This window comes from Arvicanthis niloticus, chromosome 1 (assembly GCF_011762505.2).
Source record: "Arvicanthis niloticus isolate mArvNil1 chromosome 1, mArvNil1.pat.X, whole genome shotgun sequence".
Lineage (NCBI taxonomy): Eukaryota > Metazoa > Chordata > Mammalia > Rodentia > Muridae > Arvicanthis > Arvicanthis niloticus.
This window is the reverse complement of record NC_047658.1, coordinates 154,198,526-154,224,532: the sequence shown is the minus strand read 5'-3', so window position 1 is coordinate 154,224,532 and position 26,007 is coordinate 154,198,526. Positions and strand designations below refer to the sequence as shown.

At 44.4% G+C, this 26,007-nt stretch overlaps 1 protein-coding gene across 5 annotated transcripts in view; it reads left to right on the top strand.

Moving 5' to 3' along the window:
• Positions 1-26,007, top strand: part of Cfap43 (cilia and flagella associated protein 43) — an 89,371-nt gene that overhangs the window by 936 nt on the left and 62,428 nt on the right. For 4 of the 5 annotated variants that reach the window (XM_076923964.1, XM_076923967.1, XM_076923970.1 and 1 more), the window contains exons 2-8: positions 626-879; positions 5,516-5,612; positions 9,110-9,277; positions 11,885-12,035; positions 18,324-18,558; positions 21,975-22,042; positions 23,726-23,857. In XM_076923964.1, coding sequence (XP_076780079.1) covers positions 626-879; positions 5,516-5,612; positions 9,110-9,277; positions 11,885-12,035; positions 18,324-18,558; positions 21,975-22,042; positions 23,726-23,857 — 1,105 coding nt within the window. The remainder of the gene's footprint in view (positions 1-625; positions 880-5,515; positions 5,613-9,109; positions 9,278-11,884; positions 12,036-18,323; positions 18,559-21,974; positions 22,043-23,725; positions 23,858-26,007) is intronic. The other variant, XM_034496915.2, reaches the window with a different exon arrangement.

The following is a 26,007-nucleotide window of genomic DNA, read 5'->3' as shown; positions in this document are numbered from 1 at the left end:
CATGTGTGTAAAACTATAAGCAAGTTACATGGCTTACGACCGCATAGTCCTACTCGAAGGGCTTTTTATTTGTTTAGTTGTTTGTTTGGTTTTTTTTTTTTTTTTTTTTTTTCCGAGACAGGGTTTCTCTGTGTAGTTCTGGCTGTCCTGGAACTCACTCTGTAGACCAGGCTGGCCTCGAACTCAGAAATCCGCCTGCCTCTGCCTCCCAAGTGCTGGGATTAAAGACGTGCGCCACCACTGCCCAGCAGTTGGGTTTTTTTTTGTTTGTTTGTTTTTGTTTGTTTGTTTGTTTGGTTTGTTTTTGTTTTTCTGTTTTTTTTTTTTTTTAGTTTAGTTTTTTTTTTTTAAATAGTCAAAAGAAAAGCACCCTGGATACATTGTTTTCTACAGGCTGTTCTACTTAGTGAGCCATCTCACCAGCCCCATTGATCTTTACAGTTCTATAGTCCACTGACTCACACTGACCTCACAGCGAGCACGTGTCCTCCTCTGAAAGACCTGAGCAGAAAGGGCGTTAAAAATGGCGGGGATGTGTTTAAAAGACTGGGGTGGCTTTCTAGCTGCTTTGTTGAAAAGGAAGCGAGCATGGGTTATACTCATAGTGATCTATCTTTTCTCAAAGATGGGTGCAAGGATTCCCTAGTCAGAACGTTCATTTTGTCAATGACCAGACCATCTGCTACCCTTCTGGGAACTACGTAATATTCATTAACCTCGAAACCAAGAAGAAGACTGTACTCCAGTGTATTAATGGGATAGTGGGCGTCGTGGCAACTAATGCTCCCGGTGAAGTAGTGGCTTTCTCTGACCGCAGACTTAAACCCATCATCTACATATACAGTTTTCCTTCGCTGACCAGAAAAAACAAGTTAAAAGGTATCTGGGAGACCTTCCCCCTACCGCGCCTCCACCCCCTTCACCCCGGAACTGAAGGATTTTTGTTTTGTTTGTTTTTCAAGATAGTGTTTTGTCTGTCTGTATAGCTTTGGGTATCCTGGGACTGACTGTAGGCCAAGCTGGCCTTGAACTCAGAAATCTACCTGCCTCTGCTTCTTGAGTGCTGGCATTAAAGCAGTGCACCACCACCTGGCTACTGCAAAAACTTTTTATGTGAACAAATCTAATTCTTAGGGAGGAAGGTGTTTTGTATTGTGAGAGGTTGTTTTAAACAGAAGCAGACAAGCTGACCACTGAAGGTTTATTAACCCCGTATGCTACAGCCTTCCTGTGGTGTGCTTCCTGTCAACACTGGCATTACCTCAGAAACTACCTAAAAGGGCAGAATCATCCGTTGTGGTAGCACACACCTGTGGACCCAGAAACTTGGAGGCTGAAAAGGGAGACTCACTTGAGCTGGAAACTAGCCTGGGCAAGTTAAAAAGAAACAACTTCCTCAAAAAATACACAAATTGACTCGCAGCCTAGACCTAACAAACCAACACCTTAGTTTGAACAAGATTTCTCAGGTGATTGACACACATTTTAAACGTGAGAGACACAGGGTTGGGGAGCTGGCCTCTTCTGCAACAATGTTTCTTCTTCTTTCCTGGTGATTTATTGGATTCGAATCCTAACACAAACTTATGCTCCAATAACTAAAGGCAAGTCTGAACTTCCCTGTTCTTAACCACAAATGGGGCTAAACATAGCATCTAATGTTCACTTTGTGTTGATACTAGAGAAACACACACACCAAGCACACATCCATGGTTATCTATTATTTGTATTACTGTTGAATCTCTCACAGATACAGCTGACTTTCATGGACTGAGTATCTATGCACCTCCAGAAGCCCCTAGCTAATGATCCATGCCCCTGTTTAAGACTGAATCTTAGCGTGGTAATTAGACACACCTGTAATCCAGACTTAGGGAAGGCTAGGAAGAAGGATCCAGAATCTAAGACCACCCTGAACTAAAAACCCAACTTTGCCTCAGACAAAATTAACAATACTAGCCCACATGCCCAGCACAGTCAGGAAGCTTATCCTTGGTGGTGCCTTAATTTCAGAACCACATTGGGTCAAGTCCGTTCCATCACTGTAGTTTACAAGTTATTTCTAGAGAAGCTGGTCTGTGTTCTTCAAAGATTAAGACACCTTAATGAAAACATAATCTAGTCCTAAATTGGGAACTGTCTGTGTGGACTGCAAGCAGGATTCATGTTTAAGATGCCCTCAGCACACGCCTTTAATCCCAGCACTTGGGAGGCAGAGGCAGGTGGATTTCTGAGTTCGAGGCCAGCCTGGTCTACAGAGTGAATTCAGGGAGAGCCAGGGCTACACAGAGAAACCCTGTCTCGAAAAATCTAAAAAAAAAAAAAAAAAAAAAAAAAGTTTTAGAACTGGAGACATAGCTCAGTGGTTAAGGGCACTGACTGCTCTTCCAGAGGTTCTGAGTTCAATTCCCAGCAAACTCATGGTGCCTCACAACCATCTGTAATGGGATCTGAGGCCCTTTTCTGGTGTGTCTGAAGACAGCTACAGTGTACTCATATACATAAAATAAATAAGTCTTTTTTAAAAAACTGAAATAAACCATCAAGGAAATCTATTATAATCAGTGTCATTTATTATCAGCCAGAAGGCCTAACCAATATACAATAATATACAATTACAACATGTATTACAATATGCAAAATACAATATATTACAGTAAATATACAATAAAATATTTAACAAAAATGTATAGCTGTGGGACAGAACATTATAGGTGATGCACTCATCTGCTGGGACTTAGTAAGATAGATAGTGGTTGTATAATAAACACCCATGCAAGTAGGGTAAATGTAAATCATATATATGAGTTTGAATTAACTTCTGATTGCTTGCCCAGGGATGGAGCCACAAAGGTAAGCTGAGGGCATCTTAGGCATGTGGTTACAGCCCACACAGACAGCTCCCAGCTTAAGACTCGATTCTATGAACTAACACGTGTGTGTGTGTGTAATATTTAAATATATACTGTAGAGACAGATTCCAGGGTAGAAAAGATGACTGTTATAAATAAATATATTTCTAATATTTGTCGCAGAGAGTCATTCATGGAAAAGTAGTAGGAAGTATGGTAGGACACTGGAGCTGTTTCAGGTTGGAGAAGAACCTTGTACCCTATTTATAAGGATTGGAATATTTACTAACAAATGTTAAACTACAAACACCAGATCACACAAAAAAAAATGGCACGCAAATAGAATGAGGAAAATATATGTAAAAAAATATAATCAAAGATCCTCACAGCACTTATGAACCTTAAAGATGAATGAATGGCCAGGGACTTTCCCAGACAGATCACAAACCATAAGTGGTCAATTCTATTCAAACTGTCTGACAATAATTACTTTTGAAAAGCTTAGGGCTGGCAAGTTAGCTCAGCAGATAAAAGTTCTTGCTTTCCAAGCTGGATTTCAAATCCCAAAACCCATGTAAAACTGGAAGGAGAGAAAGCAACTCCACATGGGTATCTCCAGCAAGCACACGCTCGCCCACACAGATGCAAACACGAGAGTACTGGAGATGATCGTTTGTAGCATGGTTTCAATCCAGGGGCTGTTCCTCCCAGTCAGTCTCACAGTGGTTTTGGAGCCGTGGAGAAATTGATAACCTCTCTCTTGCTAGCAGTGGAATCCAGTAAGCCGATAAAGTGATAGAGCCCTCTGGGGCCACTATAAGAATCCGAAGTCAGTGTTAAGGAAATGTAGTGTCCTGAAATATGGTTATAGGTCTGTGTACAAAAAGAAGTTAAAAGGAGTTGCATAAATGTAAAGACAAAACAGCCCAAAACCCTGGTATATGAACAGTGGTATGTTAAAACACACACACACACACACACACACACACGAAGGGTTATTATTGCAAACATTATAAATCAAATATTTGAAAAACTATTAGGAACATGATAAAATGCTTTATGTAATGTAAACAAGAAACCAATAGGATAGAACACTTCCTGCGATCCTAACTGTATATTTAAAATGAGGCATATCGCATATGATATTCAATTAACACTTATTACAACTATAAATAGCAAAGTTATATACACAGAAAGTATATTTCTATGTACTTTTACATGGAAAAACACAGAAGAAAGAGACTGAGCAGAGTCATGCACACCTGTAAGCCCAGAACTGGGAAGGAAGCTGCAGGAGGATTTGGAGTCAAGGCTATCCTCAGCTACCTACTGAATCCCCAAGGCCAGCCTGGGCTCTATGAGGCTCTGTCTGAAAGGAAAAAAAAAAAGAGCAGGAAGAAATTTACTAAATTTGATGTTAGAAATTAGGCCTTTTTAAAACTCCCTTCAAAATCATACATTTAAATTTTTGAATTTATAATAATATAACATTATATAACAAATAGAACTTAATATTAATGTTGATGATAAGGAAAGTGCCTGAAGGATATGAAATAGTGGTATTAAGATCTCATCCCACAGAAAATTTCTTTTTTATGTTTTGCATCACATTCTCAATAAATGCATATTGTTTTCTTTGTTAATCCATGCTAAATAAACTCAATGACAAAGTCACATTTTAGGCATATACATACTGTGGTCACTCTAACATAAAAAGTACAGGGCTGAAAAGATGGTTCAGGAGTTAGGAGCACATACGGTCTCCCGAGGAGGATGAGTTGATCCCAGTACCTACAAGTTGGCAGCCACCTTTAACTCCAGCTGAAGGAGATCTAACACCCTCCTCTGGTCTCTGCAGTTACCTGCAAGCATGTGGCATACAGTCTAACACACACACAGACACACACACACACACACACACACACACACACACACACGGCGAGATGTGTAAAAACAGAAACAGTCGTTAAAATATTCAGAGCAAAGCACACAAGCACAAATACCAAGGCTGAGCTTGGGCCTGTGCACCTCACTAAAGAGCAGGCCAAGGAGAAATCAGCTCTCTCATTTGGCCTTCCCAAACCCCACAGTGTAAACATCTCATTGCCAAGGCTTTTAAAGTGAATAAAGTTGTTCTAAGAACTGGAAAAAACCTGAGTTGAGGGCCAGACATGGCCTATGGATTATAAATCCTTATTGATAATGTCTATTTGATATATTAGCTAGAATTAGTAGAACCTCCCAAAACACTTGAAGTTTGAGTAACTGTTTCTAATCCCAATGTCTCATATTTATAGACATGTAGGGGTCATTCATTTCAAATCAGGCTGGGACACACTAGTGTACTTTGTTCAGTACTGCACCAAAGTCTAAAAGACAGTGACCTAATAATCTCAATAGGAGTGGGTGTAAGTGGAGGAAGGAATTCGCAAGGCAGAGGCAGGGAATCATGAGTTTAAAGCTAACCTCAACTACATGGGAAGATCCTGTTTGTAACAAAACAAGACAAAAACACTTCTTAAAGGAGGGACAGGGGATCGATTACCTCCTGAGAAAGTACTTTTGAGGTGTGTGCCAATCACTAGGAAAGGGAGGCTTTCTGGGAGGCTGTGAACTTATCTGGATGTGACCGTCGAGTCCATGTCCTGGATTCTGTCTTTTAGGCGACATCCTCCTGGACTACACTCTACTTTGCTTCAGTTACTGTGGCACCTACCTGGCCAGTTACTCGTCACTCCCAGAGTTTGAGCTGACTCTCTGGTAAGTCCCAACACCCTGCACTGCTCTCTTTCCTGGGTTTCACCGGAATCTTCCTCCTCTGGATTTTACCGAAGGGGATCCATATGGAAAACCCCAACAAGGGAAGATGGGAAAGATGATTTAATGACATCTTTATGCTCAGGTATAAAATGCATCAGGACAGAAACCATGGCAGCTGAATTACTTACCACCTTCCCTTCATAGTGACATGTACCGTATTTCCTTAACCAGGGAGAGGAACACAATTCCAAGTGCATAAAGTTTCATCTTTCCTCAAAGCAAAAGGTTCTTCTTGAGCTATGAGCATGCTTTCCGCCTGTGTTGAAAGAAGAATGGTCTCTGTGTTCGAGCTCAGTCTGAAGTAAGGGGTTCATGGCCAGCACTAGAGCAGTATAGTGGACTGGAACATTCTACCGCATTGGCCAGCCGGGCAGAGAAACATGTGGGTTAGACACATTCGTTTCTGTGCTGGGCCCTTTCATGTGGCCAGCATTGTGGGTTCATTCTCTGCCATCTTTGGCATAAACCTCTCTGGGGAGTTGGGATTTGTTTCTTCAGTGGGAAGTGCTAAATGTTCCTGGAGTGATTGAGGCCACTCTTTGAACACTAGCTTTTCTACACAAAAATCTAAGATTCCTGATTCAGAGAGCCAAGATTCCAAGACCCACTTACAACTTACGTACCACTTTATTTTTCTTTTTTTACTTTTTTATTTGAGTGGGTACTTGGTCTGCCTGTGGATTCTGAGAATCAAACCTAGATCCCCTGAAGGCACATTCGGTGCTCTTAGGCACTGAGCCATCAAAAGCTGAGCACAGTATGGTGGTTTGCATCCACAATCCCACCACCTGAGAGACTGAGATAGGGGGATTGTGGTGACTTCAAGGCTAGCCTTGGCTATGAAGTTTTGGGCCAACCTGGACACCTGCTCTAAAGTATAAAATTCTGGGGAGAGAAGAGAAAGGAAGAGAGAGGTGGAGGAGCAAGAAGGAAGCAGAAGGAAGGGAGCACTCTACTGAAGACCCATGATGTAGTGCACTGGTAGAATGTTTTCCAATCTCTCTTGATGCACTGAGTTTGATTCTTAAACACACACAGAGAGAGCTTTACTGAGATATAACTCATGTATACTAAACTCTTCATATATGAAGTATACAGTTTAAATTTGGGCTGGTACAAGCACCCTTGAAGCTGTTATCATAACCAGAGCAACAAATACACCCCTCATCCACAGTTTACTTGTACCTCCCAAACCTCATCACGGTGTCTGACCACACACGCTCTTAACCCACTGTCACCCCAGTCAGCCTCAGGATTCATTTGCCATTTCCACACATTTCATATACAGGTACTGTACATGCACATCTGTTCTGTCTGCTTATATAAATCTTCAGTGGTTTGGAAGTCTGCTAACACTGTATATCTCAACAGTTTCCTTTGCTATTCCATGAGATGAGTGCGCATGTCGTTGCACGTTAGCTATCCAGAGACTCTCTTTATAAGAGTTATGATCCTTTTATGACAGATGTCTTCATGATCCAATGAAACTGCTCACATGAATGGGAGGCAGGACCAAACACTCACAGACAGCAGTTCGAGAGCCTGACATAAAGAGAGGGAGTCGTTAAGGACTTGTATGTGGAGTACGAGAATAATTATGTCTCTGTAAGTCTCTAAGACAAAGCACTTGACCAAACTCTTCTCCCAGGCCATACAAAACAGTCACAGCATCAGCTGGTTCATAGTTAAAACACTCCACCCCATTGAGCATTCTTGTCCATATCACTGGGGCCTGTTAATCATTATACAAAGAAGAGGAAAGTTTCATTTCTTTGGAGTGTCAAGCACAGGTCAAAGCAAGGGACAGAGTTTACTTTTGTCAGGGAAAGCTGGTTGGAAAATATTTCCCAACCTCATATTGGAAACAGCCTGCACCAGGGTTTATTCTCCATGTTTGAAGGTTGTATGTTTAAGCTACTTGTTAAATTGCTGGGTGGTGATTAAGCCTGGAGCGACTGAGGTGTTTCACAGCTTCAGTAGTCGTAGGTACATAGGAGCATGGATCAGAGGGTACCTACCCCATCTGTCTTAGTTAAGGTTTTACTGCTGTGAACAGACACCATGACCAAGGGAACTCTTACAAAGACAACATTTAATTGGGGCTGGCTTACAGGTTCAGAGGTTCAGTCCATTATCAAGGCGGGAACAGGGCAGCATCCAGGCAGGCATGGTGCCAGAGGAGCTGAGAGTTCTACATCTGAAGGCTACTAGCAGAATACTGGCTTCCAGGCAGCTAGGGTGAGGGTCTTGAAGCCCACACCCACAGTGACACACCTACTCCAACAAGGCCACACCTACTAATAATGCCACTCCCTGGGCAGAGCATATACAAACCATCACACCATCTAACCTAAGATTGGAAGAGGGGTCAGGAAAGTATAACCCTCATAATTGGTTTGCTGAGATCACCATAACAAATACCACAAAGCAGGTGACTTAAGTAGAAATTCATTGTCTCAAGTTCTAGAGATCGGAATTCTAAGCTCTGGGTGCAAGCCTGGGCCCTTCTGAGGGCTGTAAGTGAATCTGTTCTGTGCCTGGTCAATTCCCATGGCTGCCTTGATGGTCATTTCTGATGTTTCTAGGCCCATAGATGCAGCACCCCTATCTGTCTTCACTCACACATGGCATTTTCCCATGTGTTTCTCTCATAGGGCTCCCCTTTTAGGAAGACAACAGTGATCTTAAATTAGGCGCCAACCTTAATAACTGCAGTTTGACTTGATTACCTCTATTTAAAAAAAAATCCTATTTCCAAATAAGGTCATATTCTGAAGATTAGGACATAATATGAATGCCTGACTCACCCATTAACCGGTAGCGATACCTAAAGTATAAGATAAGTTGGGATCCACCTTAAGAAGTCGAGGATGTCAAGCAGAAGAGTGCTGTATGCAAAGGTCACAAGGTCAAAGAACATACATCAGGGTGTGTGTGTTTGTGTGTGTGTGTTCCCCATTCCTCCAGTAAAGAATTTAGCGGGCAGGATTTGAGGCTTTTTTTCTCATATTGTCAAATTAAGTAGCGGATTTTTAAATGATTTTTTTAAAAAGTCAGTAAATGATGTACAGTAAATGATGTACAAGCACAGGACACCAAGATACACACACAGTACTCAGGCACAACACTTAGAGATTTAGACACTGGTGTGATGATGTTTCCGTTCCCCAGGTTTGAGTGTGTTAAATTCAGATCAAACAAGAAGGACAAAATGACCCTGGTACAATGGTGCAATTCTTAAACATATGTATTCTTTCATTCCTTAGAAGGATTCATTTAAATATAGTCACTTACAAGTTTGGTATTTATGTCATAGGCTACGACATTATATCACAACCTATGTCCTAGTTGAGGCAAGTTGTCTGAAAATCAGACAGTTTCCAGACATAAAATTAAACAAAACTTATGTTTTTTATCAATTTCCATTCCCATGGAAGGAACTGGGAATCCAGTGTCATCTTGTGCAAGAAATCAAATCCAGGGATGGATGTGACCCAGATGTCCTTCAACCCCATGAACTGGCACCAAATGTGTTTATCAAGTCCAAGTGCAGTGAGCGTGTGGACCATTGAAAGAAGTAACCAGGAGCATCATTTCCGGACCAGGTAGGGGCCTTCGTTCTTCCACAACCACGTGATGGTCTTCACTGGCGCTCCCAGCCATCGTTGGGCCACCTTGAATTAAGTGGCCTCATGTGATATCCACAAGCATACACACACACACACACACACACACACACACACACACATACACACACGGCCTACTGCAAGTCATAAACTGCAGTCACCTTTTGCTCCTGTTTCTTTGCTGTTCTCGTAAAGTCTGTAAAACAAGGATCTGTTAGATCCAGGAAGCATACAGCACACAGTCAGCCATGTTGCCCAAGCCGGGGTTCACACAGAGCAGCATTACGAGAGTTACCCATTTAAAAAAGAAACGTGTCAAAGGGAAGTTCTGGAACAAATAGTGATAGTTGATAATGGATTTCTGTAGCAAAGAAGTCACAGTCCCAAAGTGTCACTGGGTTGACCATTTCCACTGCAGACCAAGAGACAAACTCTTGGTCTTTGGAAAGACAAACTCTTGAAATTGCAACTTTTGAAAACCCACCTTAGGTAACAAGTGAAGCCAGAAAGAAATAAAAAAAAAAGGGGGGGGGGGACAGGCAACCCGTTCAAACAAGAAGCATCTAAGAGTTCTGATTAGCACATTTTTCCCCTTCAAGATCATTTTCACAAGGGCCCATTGGGTAGGCAGGTCTGTCTCCAGTCACTGTTTGGGTGATGTCGCTACCAGGTCTACATGCGGACAGGCACCTGCTGTATCACACCCACCCTTTCTCCCTTTGAGTCCTTTCCACTGCAACATTGTTACTAAATGTTTCTGAACATTGTTGGTGTGGCTTTTCCATAGACAAACAAAGCGAGAGACACCAGAGAAGACTTTCAGGACTTAGATGCACGCAGCCATGCCTCCAGGCTGTGTACCCTGCTTTGTGACCATTCTCCAAAATGTCTTACCTTTCATAGAACACAAGCTCTGATTTGATGCCATGAATTCTCTAAACTCACATCTTTTATACTTTTAAGCATACTTTTTACTGACCTTGAACTTCATCTCGTGTACTCTACTCCGGTTCACTGCCCAGCCCTTCCATATCTGCCCTCCACCCACCCGTGTAGCCCTGCCCTGCCCAAGTAAATAAAATAATAAAGATTAGAAAAGAAATAAAAACATCTCTATCAGGCACAGCACTCTGTACATACTCCATTCTGCGTCTCTGACTTTCCCATCATATATGTGTTAGTCGAAGTGGAGTTAGTTGGAAGTTGCAATGTGTCATTCATGCCCCATACCCTTCTGCCCAAACAGCTTTACTTGTGAATGTCCTATGCAATGAGTCGTTAGGCCTCTGGATTCCACTACCACATAAACCTCATAGAGACTCTCTGGTATCCTGATGTTTCCCTGAGTGGCGGTGGTCCACAGGACTGGCCCTTCATGTACGCCAGCAATTCATAGGCAGAGAAGATGCTGGGGGTAGGCCAATCCAAAGCCCTGGATCCAGGCTTGGGTGGTAGTTGAGTTGGTCATCCCTCCAGCTTTCCTATACCTATGCCACCAGAATTGGCTCTCCCACTGACCAGGTGAGGGCCTGGGCTCTCCTGATCTATGCCAGGCCTCTGGAGTCACTTCTTCGGCACTGCCCCAGGTGACAGCTCTCCCTTGGTGGGATGGGGCTAATTCCCCTGAGTCCATGTGACTACTGACACCAACAGGTGGTGGCTGGTGGGTGGCAAAGCCATCTCAGTGCGATAACAATATGGCTTCAAGCTGCATCTACAAATCCGGGACATCCTCATACCCTTTAGTGATTGTATGGACCACTGACATCACTGTCTCAGGCTGCAACCAGGCCACGAACCTAGACTTGTCTCTCAGTGACATTGGGGGCCTGGACATCACCATGGTCTCAGGGCTGTCATGTTATGTTCCCACTGTCATCATGTCTTCAGTTCCCCCCTCTCTTCATAGCACACAAACCGCTCAGCTTCCCTTCATCTCCCATCCCTCCACCACCTACTTGCTTGTTTCTAGGTTGGGCGCTGCCCAAGGTATCTCAGTGTTTCTGCTTCGCCTGCCCCCAAACCCACTTTTATAGCTTGATAAATGATAAATTTGAAGATGAATTTTTTTTTGTCATCAGACATTGCAAAGGTGGCTGGATTCCGATTATATGTGTGTTTTTTTTTTTTTCTTCAGCTCACAATATATTTTATTTGATTTAGTTGCCAACATTCAACATTTGGGATGTTTCTCACAAATATCCAAATAATATTTTAGAACCAAAAGCTCTTGCATGTCAGCAGCTTTCCTGGCTGGAGCTGAGTATTACCTGTCACCTCTACAAGGGGAGGACACTCTTCTGCTGGTGTACAGCCCACCCCAGGCCTCCCCACAGCATTCAAGTTTGCAGTTTCTGCTTCACATATTAACTTTGACTCTTCTCGGGAATCTCCATGCTCTTAATTCTTAACCACCCATCACTTGTCACTTTTTGGCCTGTATTTGAAAAGCCGTTGCTTGGCCCTTGTCTTCTTGTGTGTGTTTTACGGCAGAACATCTCCTTCATCTCCCATTGACACACAGAACCTCCACCTATTTGATGGAATCTGTTCCTCCATTTGTTCCCATGTGTCCTTTCTCTGCAGGTTGGTAAAGCTACCCCTAGAAGACGGAACGTTCTTAAATGAAACCGATGTGCTTTTCCCCACCTCTCTGCAAAAGGATCTCATTTATGGGCCTATCTTGCCACTGTCAGCCATTGCCGGGCTGGTGGGCGAAGAGGCAGAGACATTCAGGGTAATTATCTTGCTTGCTCCAAGGTGGCTGTCTTGGAAGAGAGATCTCATTTGATTATAAGACAGCTGGGAATGGGGTACCGTCCTGCTTATTACTGCATCACCTGAGAGGCCAAGACCCCACATACATTGGTCTGGATACTTAGGGAGATAGTGGCAGGTACCAGGTACCCACAAGCCTGGGTCTGGACACTTAGGAAGATGGTATCAGGCAGGTGTGATCCTGATTTTGGAGTCTGGATAATCAGGAAGATGGTGACAGGGTAGTTGTGACCCTGATTTTGGACAGACTGATGTTGAGGGACTCGGAAGCAAGTAGAGATGCAGGATAGCCGCTGACAAGTAGAGCCCCCCCCACCCCACCCCCACACACACTGGAACAAAGTGGCAGCAATGGAGATACACACGTTAGTGTGGTTCTCGGGTAGCACCTGGGAGCAAAGGGAGGGGCTGGTGAATAAGCAGCCAATGTCTGAGGGAGGAGAAAGGGGTGGAGAAGCACACTGAGTTCGTACATTAGGAGGAGAGAAAACAGTCTTCAAGACGTCCCCATCTCTGTCTGAGCATAAGCAAATGCAGGCAAGTGCAGCACGGTGGAGGGATTTTTAAAATGACAGAATTTGCCAATAGCCTCATACCGGTCCCCCTACCCCTGCCACTTGCTGCTTGCTTCTTTCTACACATTTACACCAAGCTCCTTCCAGGGAGCTAAATCTCTTCTTTCAGGCAGTACGGACCACACGGTGACCAAGCAGAAATGCTCCTGTCAGAGGAAACAGGCTAACAACAAAGTGAAGGGAAACATTAACTCATCACGGGGGGGGGGGGGGACCACTTTCTTGAGACTTGAAGCACAAGGAGCCATTCCTGTTACAAGCAGAAGAAGGGATGTCTCAAGTGCAGGGGACAGCATGTCCAGAGGTTCTGGGTGAGAAAGCTGGGCACGTCTGAGGGACTGAGAACAGGGCGGTGTGGCTGGAGTGGCCAAAATGGTAAATGCGATTCAGAATGGTGGTCAGGAGGGAGGTGGAGGGAGGGGTCACAGGGCAAGGCCTTTGGGATGAATGAAGATGAGGACCATCAGTCCTCTGGACCACTGGGACCTGTTATGATGATGCCCTGTGGAACTAAGCTGTGGCTAAAGGCGATGGGCATGCATCCAAGTCAAACAGCACTGCCGAAAATGAAGCTGTCTCACCCTGAAAGCACGTGAAGTAACTCACCGTGAAAGACTAGATTGTCGTAAAATGTCTGTGGCAAACAAGAGAAACGGTTTGTGTTCATAGTGCATCCTCTAATGAACCGCAGTAATTCACTTCTGTAAATAAGGGACCGTGATTAATTCTTGTCCATCCCAAGCTCTAGCCATGGAAAGTGCAGCACTGCATCTCAGCCACAAGGGGGCAACAAAGGAAAAACCAAGGCTCACAGCCAGTTTTTTGCCTGGAATCTCCAATCAATCTCAATCTCTCTCTCTCTCTCTCTCTCTCTCTCTCTCTCTCTCTCTCTCTCTCTCTCTCTCTCTCTCTCTCTCTCCTCCCTCCCTCCCTCCCTCCCTCCCTCCCTCCCTCCCTCCACCTCTCCCTTTTTCTCTTTCCCTCCCTCCTTATCTCTCCCTCTCCCTCTCCTCTCCTCCCTCCTTCCCTTCTTCCTCCCCTCCTCCTCCTCCTCCTCCTCCTCCTCCTCCTCCACCTCCTCTTCTTCCCTTCCTTGCCCCTCCCTCTTTCCCTGCCTCTCAAATCTGTAGGAGTCCTAACATTTCACACTTTCCACTCAATAATAGGTCCAACATAAACCATTAAAAATCCAGGCAACTGCCTTTTGCCTTTTAAACCTCACTTAAATGCCTCTGTGTCGTGGCCATGCAGTTGGCACGGGGGATGAAGCTCCAGTGTAAGGCCCTGGGTGCCGCAGTGTGCCTCTGCTGTCAGACCAGCATGGGAGTAGGGTTCTAATGAGGAGCTCCAGCTTCAGTGAGAGTCCTGGCCTAAGGTGAAATGGGGTAAGACACCTGCTGTTGAGCTCCAGCCTCTGAGAGTGTGCACCTGCACCCCCACACACACACACACACACATGCACACACACCACAGAGAAAAGAATGCCTAGGCATGGAGTTGCTGTGTTAAAACAGGTTCTCATATAAACTACATAGCTTCCTTACTTGGGGCTCTGCTCTGTGTATCTTTACCACTTTCTGAAAGGAGAAACGTGATGCTGTGTTTTATAACTCTACGTCATACATGCACATTGCTTGGAGTTTAGCTTAGAAATCTGATTTCTCAGTTGTTTGCCCTTTTATTTTACACACACACACACACAGAGAGAGAGAGAGAGAGAGAGAGAGAGAGAGAGAGAGAGAGAGAGAGAGGAAATAGACAAAGCAGTGACTGACTAGCGATTGTTCGGTGAGTGGAAGTCCAGGCAGAGCTGGTCTCCCAAATGCCTTGATTTCACTCCTAATCTTGAATGTCATTTCTTTGTTTTCTTAAATTTTTTTGAATTTTTATTTCACATACATGAGTATTTTGTCTGTGTGCCATTAGGCGTGCACATGGAGGCCCAAAGAGGGCATCAGATTCCCCAGAACTGCAGTTACAGACAGTTGTGAGCTGTCATGTGGGTGCTGGGGGTTGAACTCAGGTCCTCTGCAAGAGCAGCCTGTGCTCTCAACCGCTGAGCGCTCTCTCCAGTCTCCAGAATCATTGCTTGTGACCTGGGGACTAACAGCAAAGAAATCAATGATGACTTGATCTATGTAAGAGTCTCTAACATTGGCAAGCAGTGGACTTTTATGAGATCACAGACATTAAATAATCTTATTATCTTTTTTGTAGCTACCACCAGAATGGCACGCCACATAGGCCTTTAAATAGGTCCGATACACATTATGCAAGTTATTTAGGGTATTAGAAAACTATCCAGTTGTGTGTGTGTGTGTGTGTGTGTGTGTGTGTGTGTGTGTGTGTAGAAAATCAAAAGCAGATGTTATCTGGAGAGAAACTGGATCCAACATAATGAATTTAAACTCAAGGGTCCAGTTTCTGTGCTCTGTCTACTGTTTTGTTTTGTTTTTTTTTTTAAACAAAATTTCCTAAATAAGAACCTCTTTGATGAATTCAAATATTTCTCAGCATATTTGTATTGTTACGACCTTTAATGCAGTACGAAGTTGGGATCCAGTTTTCCATCTTTGGGCTCGAGGCGATCAGAATGTTTGATGTCTGATCCCAGGGGCCTGAAAATGGAGGTTGAGTTGGTGAATGTTGTGAGACCCAATTACAACACACCCCGTTTCTTCTAAAACTCAGAATAGAAAAATCAAGACATCTATTCATACAATCCAGATTCCTCCACATCTATTCTTAAATAACACCAAGTGCATTGTTAAAGACAAGAGTATGAAATCAAAAAATTGGGGGGGGGGGTGTGGAATCCAATTGTAGTTTAACTTTCCACAGCCACAAGCTGTCCGGGTCTTACTCCTCACGCTCCGTTTCATACAAAGATTCACTGGTACTGGGGGACCAGACTGGCAGCATTTGTTGGCATTTGTTTTGCAACAGTTTTAGGGATTTTGTCTTTTTGTTTGTTTGATTGATTTTTAGATTTTTTCAAACTGGATGTACTACAAGCATTGAGTAGACAGGAGCAGGTGGATCAAAACTACCTGGGTAACCTGGGCTACACAGTGAGAGCCTGTCTCTAAATAAGTAAGTAAGTTAGGTACACTTTACTGTGACAAAGAGTCTTTTTTGTGATGTAGAGTCTGTCAGATGCCATCAGAACCCCGCTAGAAGGTTTAAATACTGTACTTCAGTGAGGGTCTCTTTGCCTGATGAGTCAGGACTTGGGCAGATCCTGCAGAAAGGCCGTTCACTGGTGACAGTCTAATCCCTTTGGTTGGTTGATGGTACTTTTTTTTTTTTAATTGGGAATGGGTGAGTGAGAGTAGTGACTATTCAGGTTTTTATTTTCTAACTGTCCAAGTCTGTGAAGACATAAAGTAGGTTGGCCATACCGTTAAAGTCACCTCCGCCTTTAAAATATCATCGTATCACATATTGTGTCTTCCTCTGACTGACCACTGTGTTGGTCGAATTTCACGGTCCACCTGAACAGCTAACCTGTCTTTCCACTCTCCTCTCAAGCCTTGGCTTTATCATCATGGCTCCTGTAATCCACATGCCTGTCCCAGCCATTGCCTCTCTGCTTCCTGATTCTGCTGTCCCCCGATTTCTCTCTACATGACTGTCACACCAAGGAGAAACCAGACTGGGCACACTAGCTGCCAGAGAACCAATAGCTGATAGGCATTCCTTGGAAGGGGCAACATCAGCAGCTTATGTCAGTTGAGACACTGGTAGGGATCGTTCATAAATTAAGAGAGCAATGTGTTATCTCTTGTCAGACAACTGAGCATCTACTAGGAGGGGGAGGGTGGCTGGCACACGGTGAGGCATGTAGAACAGAAGATTGCTGTGCATGTGGTTGGCAGGACTTCCCAGCGTCAGTGCCGGCTTCCACTTCACTTTCCTCCAGCCGGCTTCATATTCAACTTTGCAACTTACTATTTTAATCTCTCTCTCCCCGCAGTGGGTAAACTCCGTAAGGAAAAGGAATTCTCTGTCATTCACTACCACATGTGGACAGTCAGAAAAGTGTCTGAAAAGGACCAAATACTCCCTGAAAGCTGGTTGGAAGAATGAGTGCCTGAGTAAAAGCAGGACATAGAATTTTTTCCCCCTTTGGTTTTTGGAGACAGGGTTTCTCTGTGTAGCCCTGGCTGTCCTAGAACTCACTCTGTAGACCAGACTGGCCTCAAACTCAGAGATCCCTCTGCTTCTGCCTCCCAAGTGCTGGGATCAAAGGCATGCCCCACCACCCAGCAACACAAAAACTAAACTCTTAAAGAATCTAAACATGCCAGGAAATTGACCCCCTACTTTGTTAACAAAGTTTATGTCGGTGGGTACAAGGATGCCAGAAGAAACCAAGGTACAGTTCAATGCAGGGAAAGTTACACACACATGTGTGCACACATGCACATACATGCACACTCACATCCACACACATGTGCATATCCACACATATGTGTGCACATCTGTTTACATGTGCTGCGCACACACACATTAGCACACACATGTACATATATGTACTTGCAGTTACACACACGTGTGCACTCATAAGCATGCACACTAGTACATTTCACTAGTTATTTAGAAGGAGTTGGGGAGGGGTGTGACTTGGAGGTAGAGTGCTTGTTTAGCATGCAATAGCCCCCAACACTGAAAAAAGAAAAGAGAGGGGGAAGATATTAGGGAGAGGGGGAAAGGAGGGGAGGAAGGAGAGAGGGAGGGAGGGAGGGAGAGAGAGAAAGAGAGAGAGAGAGAGACAGAGAGTGGGCGTGAGAGAGCGGGAGAGAGAGAGAGAGAGAGAGAGAGAGAGAGAGAGAGAGAGAGAGAGAGAATTCTGAATTCAAAGTCTAGTGCTGCAGGCAACATTTCTGAAGTATTTGTCAAGGCCACCTTGAGCTTCCGGGAGGAGAGTGTATATGCTCTGTTCAAGGCTTACTAGGAAGAGGCTCTGGAGTCTGGAGTCAGGCGGTGTGCTGACAAGGGCCAGCCTCTCCATGCTGAACACACGTGCTAAAGGCTCTGGGAGAAGAGTCAGTATCACCATCTAAGGCAAGCCTGAGCAAATTACGGCCTACTTTTGTGGCCCAAGTCTAAGGATGGTTTTCACAATTTCAAGGGTCATGCAAAAGAAAACAAGGCGTTTACTCGATCCACGGGGCCCACTCAGACTGCGAGACGCCCCCTAGGCTTTTATAGAAAACAACAACTTGCTTTAAACTTGGTCCAAACCGGTTTTGAAGCCCAAAGCCAACTTCTACTTACGTTATGATTCCTCGCGTGGAATCGAAGGCACATGGAATGATCATGGACCAAAGAAAAGGAGCCCCAGCATCAGGCTAAAGGTCACCTCTTTGCCTTTGAAAGCCGGTTAAGCAGAGGCCCCTTTGCAAGTGACCCTTACACGACCAGAAGACAAGAACGCTAATGGCAATCTTTCCTGAAAGGGGTTGTTCCTGGCCAAATAAGGACTCGAGATGCTGAAAGTGGCCACTAAGAAATAGTTATTAGGGTACTAATCAAATGTATGAGCAGGAGAGCCTTGGTTGTTCACAGTGAATAAAGTATAGAGAGCAAAGGGGGAAGAGACTGAACTCTGATGTTGAAAATGAAAGACCTGTTCACGCCAGCTGCTTGCCCTGGTTTCTTTGTGACAGTTCTTTTGGTGGGTGTTTCTGCTGCCCGTGACCATGATTGCGGTCCTAACACATGGATGCTATTCTCTCCCGAAGCCAAAAGATGATATATATCCTCTGCTTCACCCAACTATGCACTGCTGGACTCCGTCAAGCGACCTGTACGTTGGGTGTGAAGAGGGTCATCTTCTTATGATTAACACAGAAACCTTGAAGGTGACTGTGCTCCAGAAGGCGGAGGAGTTTCCAGTACCTGGTAAGAAAGTGCTCTGCCCCAGAGTCCAGGAGTACAGCTGTGGGGTTAGCTTTGCATATCCTCAAGATGGTGGTTTAGGGGCCCCCGATTTTCCCCCCTTTCTTAGCGACATCCTGGGGCTTCCTTAAGTTTGAGTCTCTATTAGCAAGTCCTGTGGATACACCTTGTGGCTACTTACTGTTTACAAAGTGTTAACCGGATCCTAGTGTGAGGATACCAAAAGATATCACTTTATATACTCATGTCATAAAATCCTCGGGACACCACAAGAAGACACACCTGTAGCTTCACAACACACGAAATTTACAGAGCACCCTCGACTTCAGTAAAATATCTCAGCAAGTTAAGGTACTTGCCAGGAAGCCCACCAATCCGGGCTTGATCCCCAGAATCCCCACGGGCAGATAGAGAAAACCTCCTGACTTCCACATACAAACTGTCGCACGTCTACCCTCCCCTCCCACCACACATAATCTCAAAACAAACAAGCTCAGATTCTTGTGAGTGTGGGGCTGACACCAGAGTCTGGGGAATGAGGCATCGGACTCCCAGGTTTTGATCTCTGCTCCAGTAACCTTCTCTATTCTGCTTCGTCAGCTAATCATGTCCCTTTCTGTTCCTGTTCCCTTTAAGTCCCCTTTCTGTGACAGCTATCTCTCTTAGTGTGCCATGCCGCAAGCCCTCTTTTGTGTCTTTTATTGCAAGGAGGATTGTATCGGCTCTCCCTTATATCCAGTATCCATTCTTGGTTCCATCAGACATGGCCAGTGTAAGGCCTGGACCACAGGAACCCACCCCCGCCCAAGTATGGGCTCTGGAGAGGAATCTTCTCCAGAGCCAGCTACTCAAACCTGCATCCTAAACTCTCCAGGTCGTCTTTTCACACGTTGATTTTTTGCAACAAACCTTCTGACGTGAATCTACATCCAATCCAAAGCAAGCAGCTGGCTACCATCAAATTGCGCATGCTTAGCACCCAACTTAAGGTCTCTGCTGTCCTGAGGCCCCGCCTCCTGTCTCTGACGTCATTTCCATCGGCCCCAGGATGAGTCTTTGCTAAGCAGTGTTCTTTGCTGGCTGTTCCCAGATCTGCATCCTGGCTCATTTTCTTGCCCGTCTTCCTCTCCATCTCACCCAAGTTCTGACTCACTCCCTCTTGCAAATGTTCCACAACCTCAGTATCTTTCACAGTCCCTCTCCCAATCTCCCACACTCACTTCCTTGGCAAAGCTTTCCCACACACTCCTCCATGTTGTGACTGGCCTCCAGCCCTGTTCCTTCCTCTCTGCAGAGAATCTACAGCGCTGTTACCTGGACACTTTCCAAGAGCAAGCCTCTGTCGGCTCCTTCCGTTAAGTCCTCCGTCCGTTTGAACTTGTTAAAACTTTTTTATCGTTCCTGTGCTCTCTCGCTGCCTTTTAAAGTTACCTTTGTGAGGTATGTCCATTTCCTTCTGGTCCGCTTCTGTGCGGACCCTTCCCTAGCCCCACCTCGACCTTCAGATGCATTAGGTGCCCACACTCGAACTCTGTGTGCTCCGTGACTCAGCTGGAGGCTCACCCTGAACTAGCACAATGACCCCAAGCCTCTCTCCTCTCCTGGTAATCAGTTGAGGTTACTTCATTGTTTGACTCTGTTTAATCCCAGTATAGAATCATGTGGCCTCTGCAAGTACTTGCAGAATGAACTATATAACAAATGCTTCTCATTCAGAATACCCGTCACATTTCCAATGTATTTTACACAACTGGGCTTAATCACCTTGTCTTAAGCACTGTTCACAATTTCTTTCCTGTGTACTCTTTTTGGCAGGGTATTATAAATGCTTTTAAATGTGCATTTATCAGTTGGGTGTGGTGGCACAAGAGTCTGTAACCACAGCTCTCAGAAGGCTGAGGCAAGTGGATTATGCATTTGAAACCAGCCTGGACTACACACACACACACACACACACACACACACACACACACACACACACACACAAATACATATTTTTCAAGTGTCATCATAATGTGAAAGGGGCCAGCCAGGAGACAACAGAGATAACCTATATAAAAACAAATACAATGTCACATCATTTCCATCCTCTAGGGACACTGGTATTATTAAATACAGGTTGACAAATAGCCTTCGCCAGGAGTCTGAGAGTATAAAGACTTCTCCTAAGTGTAGGGCAATCAGAATTGTGCTTTGGCAGATTAATTTGGCCATGGTTTAGGGAGGGAGATTGTTAAGATGGGTGTAAGCAGCCTCTCTTCCAAGCCTGGATTCTTTAGACTCCATGAGCAGCTGTATTGCCATGGGGACGGCTGGGCAGTAACGTAAGGAAAGGATGTACTTCCCAGCTGCCCACATCAGATTGATGGGTGCCCTCCGAGCCCACGTGGTTACCGTATTTCCCTATACAAACTGGTAACATGGTTTTGTTATTTCCTCCCCAAAGACATTAATTAATCTTATTAATAACAAATATTCTTGCAGAATTTTTTTCCTACTGCACTTTGATAAAAATATTTATGTACCGTTTGACATAGATTATATAAGTTTATGAAATGCATACATCTGCATAGCCTAATGGTAGTACAGCTTTGATGGCGTGGGTCTTTGACACCAGCTTTTTCCAGTCTCTAACAATGCATTTCTGGTCACAGAAATTCAGTTTCTTCTTTTCTTTTTTTCTTGGATATTTTCTTTATTTACATTTCAAATGTTATCCCTTTTCCTGGTCTCCCCCCCCCCCAAACATCCTATCCCATCCTCCCTCCCCCTGTTTCTATGAGGGTGTTCCTCTACCTACCCACCCACTCCCACCTCCCCACCCTGGCATTCCCCTACACTGGGTCATTGAACCTTCAGACCAAGGGCTTCTCCCATTGAGGCACAACAAGGCCATCCTCTGCTACATATGCGGCTAGAGCCGTGGGTCCCTTCATATGTACTTTTGGTTGGTGGCTTAGTCCCTGGGAGCTCTGGGGGGTCTGGTTGGTTGATATTATTGCAAACCCCTTCATCTCCTTCAGTCCTTTCTCTGACTCCTCTATTGGGGACCTTGTGCTCAATCCAATGATTGTCTGCGAGCATCTGCCTCTGTATTTATTTGTCAGACTCTGGCAGAGCGCCTCAGCAGACAGTCACATCAGGCTCCTGTCAGAAAGCACTTCTTGGCATCTGCAATAGTGTCTGGGTTTGGTGGTGACTGTATATGGGATGGATCCCCAGGTGGGGCAGTCTCTGGACGGTCTTTCCTCCAGTCTCTGCTCCACACTAAATAGAGTCCATGTTGGGTGCTCGAGACCTCCAGTGCAGCTTGCCTCCCTTCTATGGTCACTCATTCCCCGTACAGCTCTTGCTGCCCCGTGTGCTGCTGCTCTTTTAATGATGTCATCTACTTTCTGTTGTTTGTTCTTTCCCCAAAGATGGAGCCCAGCTGATCAACCCGCTCATACTGGCATACCAAAAGGACGGCATACTGGCTTCTGGAATTGTAATGTACTCCATTGCTCAGAATCCTTCACTTCATAAAAAAAGCTGCCCCCCTCCGCAGCCACTTACGCTCATGAGCCATATTCTGTCCTGTTCTTTCAGATTAGCAATTAAAATAGTTTCCTTGTTGAATGTTATGATAAAAAGTTTACTGGGGAAACTTCCCACTACATGCAAAAAAAGAAAAAAAAAGAAGACAGGTAATGAATGATCATGTCTGTATTGTTGCAAATGAACAGAAGTGGGCTTTAGAAACTTGCTGCCGTCCCTCCTACTCAGGGGGAGAACACCCAATTGTCTTCAGCCCAGCTCTGTGCCTGTTCCTACGATAATGAATTAGGTTGTCAGAAATGAGCTTGGATCTCTTGTCTGTTAGAGCTGGTAGTGAAATTCAGTATTATTCATCTCCATTTGCTTGAGCAGATGGGGCTAGCCTCAGGTTGTACCAGGCACCACGCAAAATGTATTATTAACCCTCACAACTTTGTCAGGTAGAAATCTGATGTGCTCCCCCTACCGGTGAAAGTACCATGACAGTCACCGGGAAGTGAACCTGGGACGTCACGCCCCAGGGACTATGCTTTTATCCTCTAAAGCACACATTTCCAGGAAGTTTCAAAACCACATGTCTCCACATGGTTGCGATCCGTGCCATCAAGGTTAAGAATGGTGACAGCATTACATCAAAATCTCAGGTCTATGTGAAGCTGTCCCTAGTCGGCTGTCAGCTTTGTCTGTCAGTGTCATTGCCAGTGGTCTTCCTGAGGCCAGTGAAGTGGTGGCATCAGGATGGAAAGATCCCATCATTAGGATGAACATGGATCCATCAAGCAGAAGCTACCGTGAGCCTCTAAGAGAAAAGCCCCTCCCTTGTCCTACCTTTAGTCTGCATTTGTGACCTTTAAGATTCTTATCTGAGCTAATGAGGGGTGGAGAATGGTCACGAGCTTGGGGAAAGCAACAAAAGAAGTCACATCTCTTAAATGCTGGATTTAGTTCCAATGGGGTTCCATGTCGTAAATGATAGTTACCTCCCCCCACCCCAGCCTCTTAACTACTGTAGAAATAACTCACATTCCGCTTGAGACGCGTTTGATTAAGGCTATTTCTCAGCATCTAGTTGGCCAGCCCATTTTTATTGAACACCTGCCTTGTTCTAGCACTGTATCAGGGGCTGGAGAAGAGACCATGACGTTTGGTGTCACATAGGTGGTTAAAAAATATACACAATAATGGTTTAAAAACACACTGAAGACTACTACTCTTTTATTTTTTAAAATATTATTTATCTAATGTATATATGTACACTGTAGCCGTCTTCAGACACACCAGAAGAGGGCATCAGATCCCATTACAGATGGTTGTGAGCCACCATGCAGTTGCTGGGAATTGAACTCAGGACCTCTGGAGGAGCAGTCAGTACTCTTAAGCACTGAGCCATCTCTCCAGCCCTCTTTTAAATGAGGACAGTTAGCACACAAGCCATACAAACCCTGCCTCCTTTGTCCTGCTTTCTGCATAATGAAGTACATGGGAGTTAAAGGTAACAGTGCATCCTAGATGTAAACAGATTCGGAGTCTCACATAGGAGCAGTCCCTGAGCCTTGACTTGTCTGGCGTCAAACCTGGTCTGTACTTTGGCAAAAACCGACTTTGTGTCTGTCTCACTGTGTTCGGTCTGCAGGATGGTGTGATATACTCGTTCATCATCAAAGATTCAAAGTACCAAGTGAAGACCTTTCTTGAGTTTGATGGGCCAGTACCACATCTGGTGTTCTCCCCTAGTTACAAAATGCTGCTGATTCAAACGGACAAGGTAGGTTAGACAGAGATATCTTGATGCAGAATCTTCAGAAACCATCAGTGCATGATGGGGAAAAAGAAAGGGGCGTGTGTGGGTAATGATTCTCTTCACATCAGCACTCTCTCTCCTGCACACGGAAGGTACCTTGAACAAAGGCCTGAATTAAAAGTAGATGTTTGACTATGCATACACCCCAACAGAGGAGAGCGAGTGTTCAAATCCGGGGTCCTCCATGACCCAGCCCAGGGGGCTCGCCTTCAATATCTCTTGGTTCTGTTTCCCCTTTGCTGCCTCTATTTTCTTGCAAACTTTCCCCTTCTGGTACTTAGAGCCTTCTGCTACTCCTGCTTATATTTCTGTCCTATCAGTAACTTTGGAAGGAAGTCACCAACGATAAAATAAAAATGTTCTGAAATAGATGTGGTAGATTAACTTGGTCACCCATCTACCTGTATTGGCCAGGCCAATCAGATATCTACCCTTGCAGTTTGGTTATACTCAGCTTACCCAGATATAAGTTCTGTATGAAAAGAAGGTTGAAGAATCAATGCATAGTTAAACAATGACTCTCTGAGTTGTACAGTTATAAAGACCCCTGGTTAATAAAATGACTCCCAGATGTGAAGATTAGCAGCCATTTTATTGTCAGGCAAGAACGTTGGGCACATTGCAAATAAAGTTAAATATTTTGGTTTTATATACGGGAAGTCTTAAGTTTCTGGTAATTACCAAAAGTCAAAACAATGGTACTTTGTTTTATAAATAAATGGGAAAACTAAGAGATATCTGTTGTAAAGAAGAAACTATATTTTGAAAGTATACTAATAGAAAAAGAAAACAGCAAAACAAAACTATTAAAACACACACACAAAAAAACATAACCAAGGAGACACTAAATGAACATACCTGGGGGCCGCCAAGGTGGCTCATAGTTAAGAACACCTGTTGCTCTTCCAGAAGGCTCGTGATGGATTCCTAACACCCACACAGCAGCTCACAACCATCTGTAACCCCAGTCCCAGGATGTCAGATCTCTCTTCTGGCCTCCACGAGCATCAGGCATGCATGTGGCACATGGACATACATGTAGGTGAAACACTTACGCCACTCAAGTAGTGCACACACATATATGCAGGCAAAACACCCATTTCTTTAAAAAGGTTAAAAATTTAAATGAACATCTTTGACATGGAAGATAGATGAAGAGGTCATTAGGAATGCTGCCTGAGAAAACCAGAATGGAAGGAAAAGCAGAAGGAAGGATGAAAGGTGTGAATTACGCACTGAAAAAAAACCTAGCATGCTGGACTGAAGTCCTAGAGAGGAAATAGGTAAGCAGAGGCAAGGCTTCAGAGGATACCACCTCATAGAACTGATTAAATAAAGTTTGCAGATATAAAAGACAGTAGAAGTCCCAGGGGGAGCAGCATGACACCCATACTTATAGTTCCCAAGACGAACCCTTTGAAAAACAGACAGAGCCTCTTTTAAAAATTACATGAGTTAAGAAGGGAAAAACTACTCTGAATACATGTTCAGACGCTCTTAACACTGGGGTGTACCAGCAGCAGGATGGTACCAGAGAAAACCCTTTAAAAATGTACTTCTGGCTGGGCAGTGGTGGCACACGCCTTTAATCCTAGCACTTGGGAGGCAGAGGCAGGCAGATTTCTGAGTTCGAGGCCAGCCTGGTCTACAGAGTGAGTTCCAGGACAGCCAGGGCTACACAGAGAAACTCTGTCTCAAAAAACAAAAACAAAACAAACAAAAAATGTACCTCGGGAGGGCCCGGGGGAAGGATGCCAACTAGAAGGCTGGAAAATAAATTCAAAGAAGCAGACCTTTTGCTGTGACAGCCATCTGCAGCTTCAAGGTCCAGGGAGATGGCACCAAATGAGTGACCATGTGTATTGTTCAGGCAGGAACGGAAAGGAATCTAGCAGTGTGCTGTTGACATTAGAGGACTACATCCTCATGGTGAAAATCACACAGAAATAAAATCCCTTGTTTTCAGATGACAGAATATGAAATTTATGACATTTTAATAGGCTTCTCTACATGTCTGGTGGAGTGAACTATGTATTCTCAGCCTGTATGACAGAATGAATAATGTATTTTTTGGCACAGCAGCTGATACAAACTGAACATTTATCCCAAACACT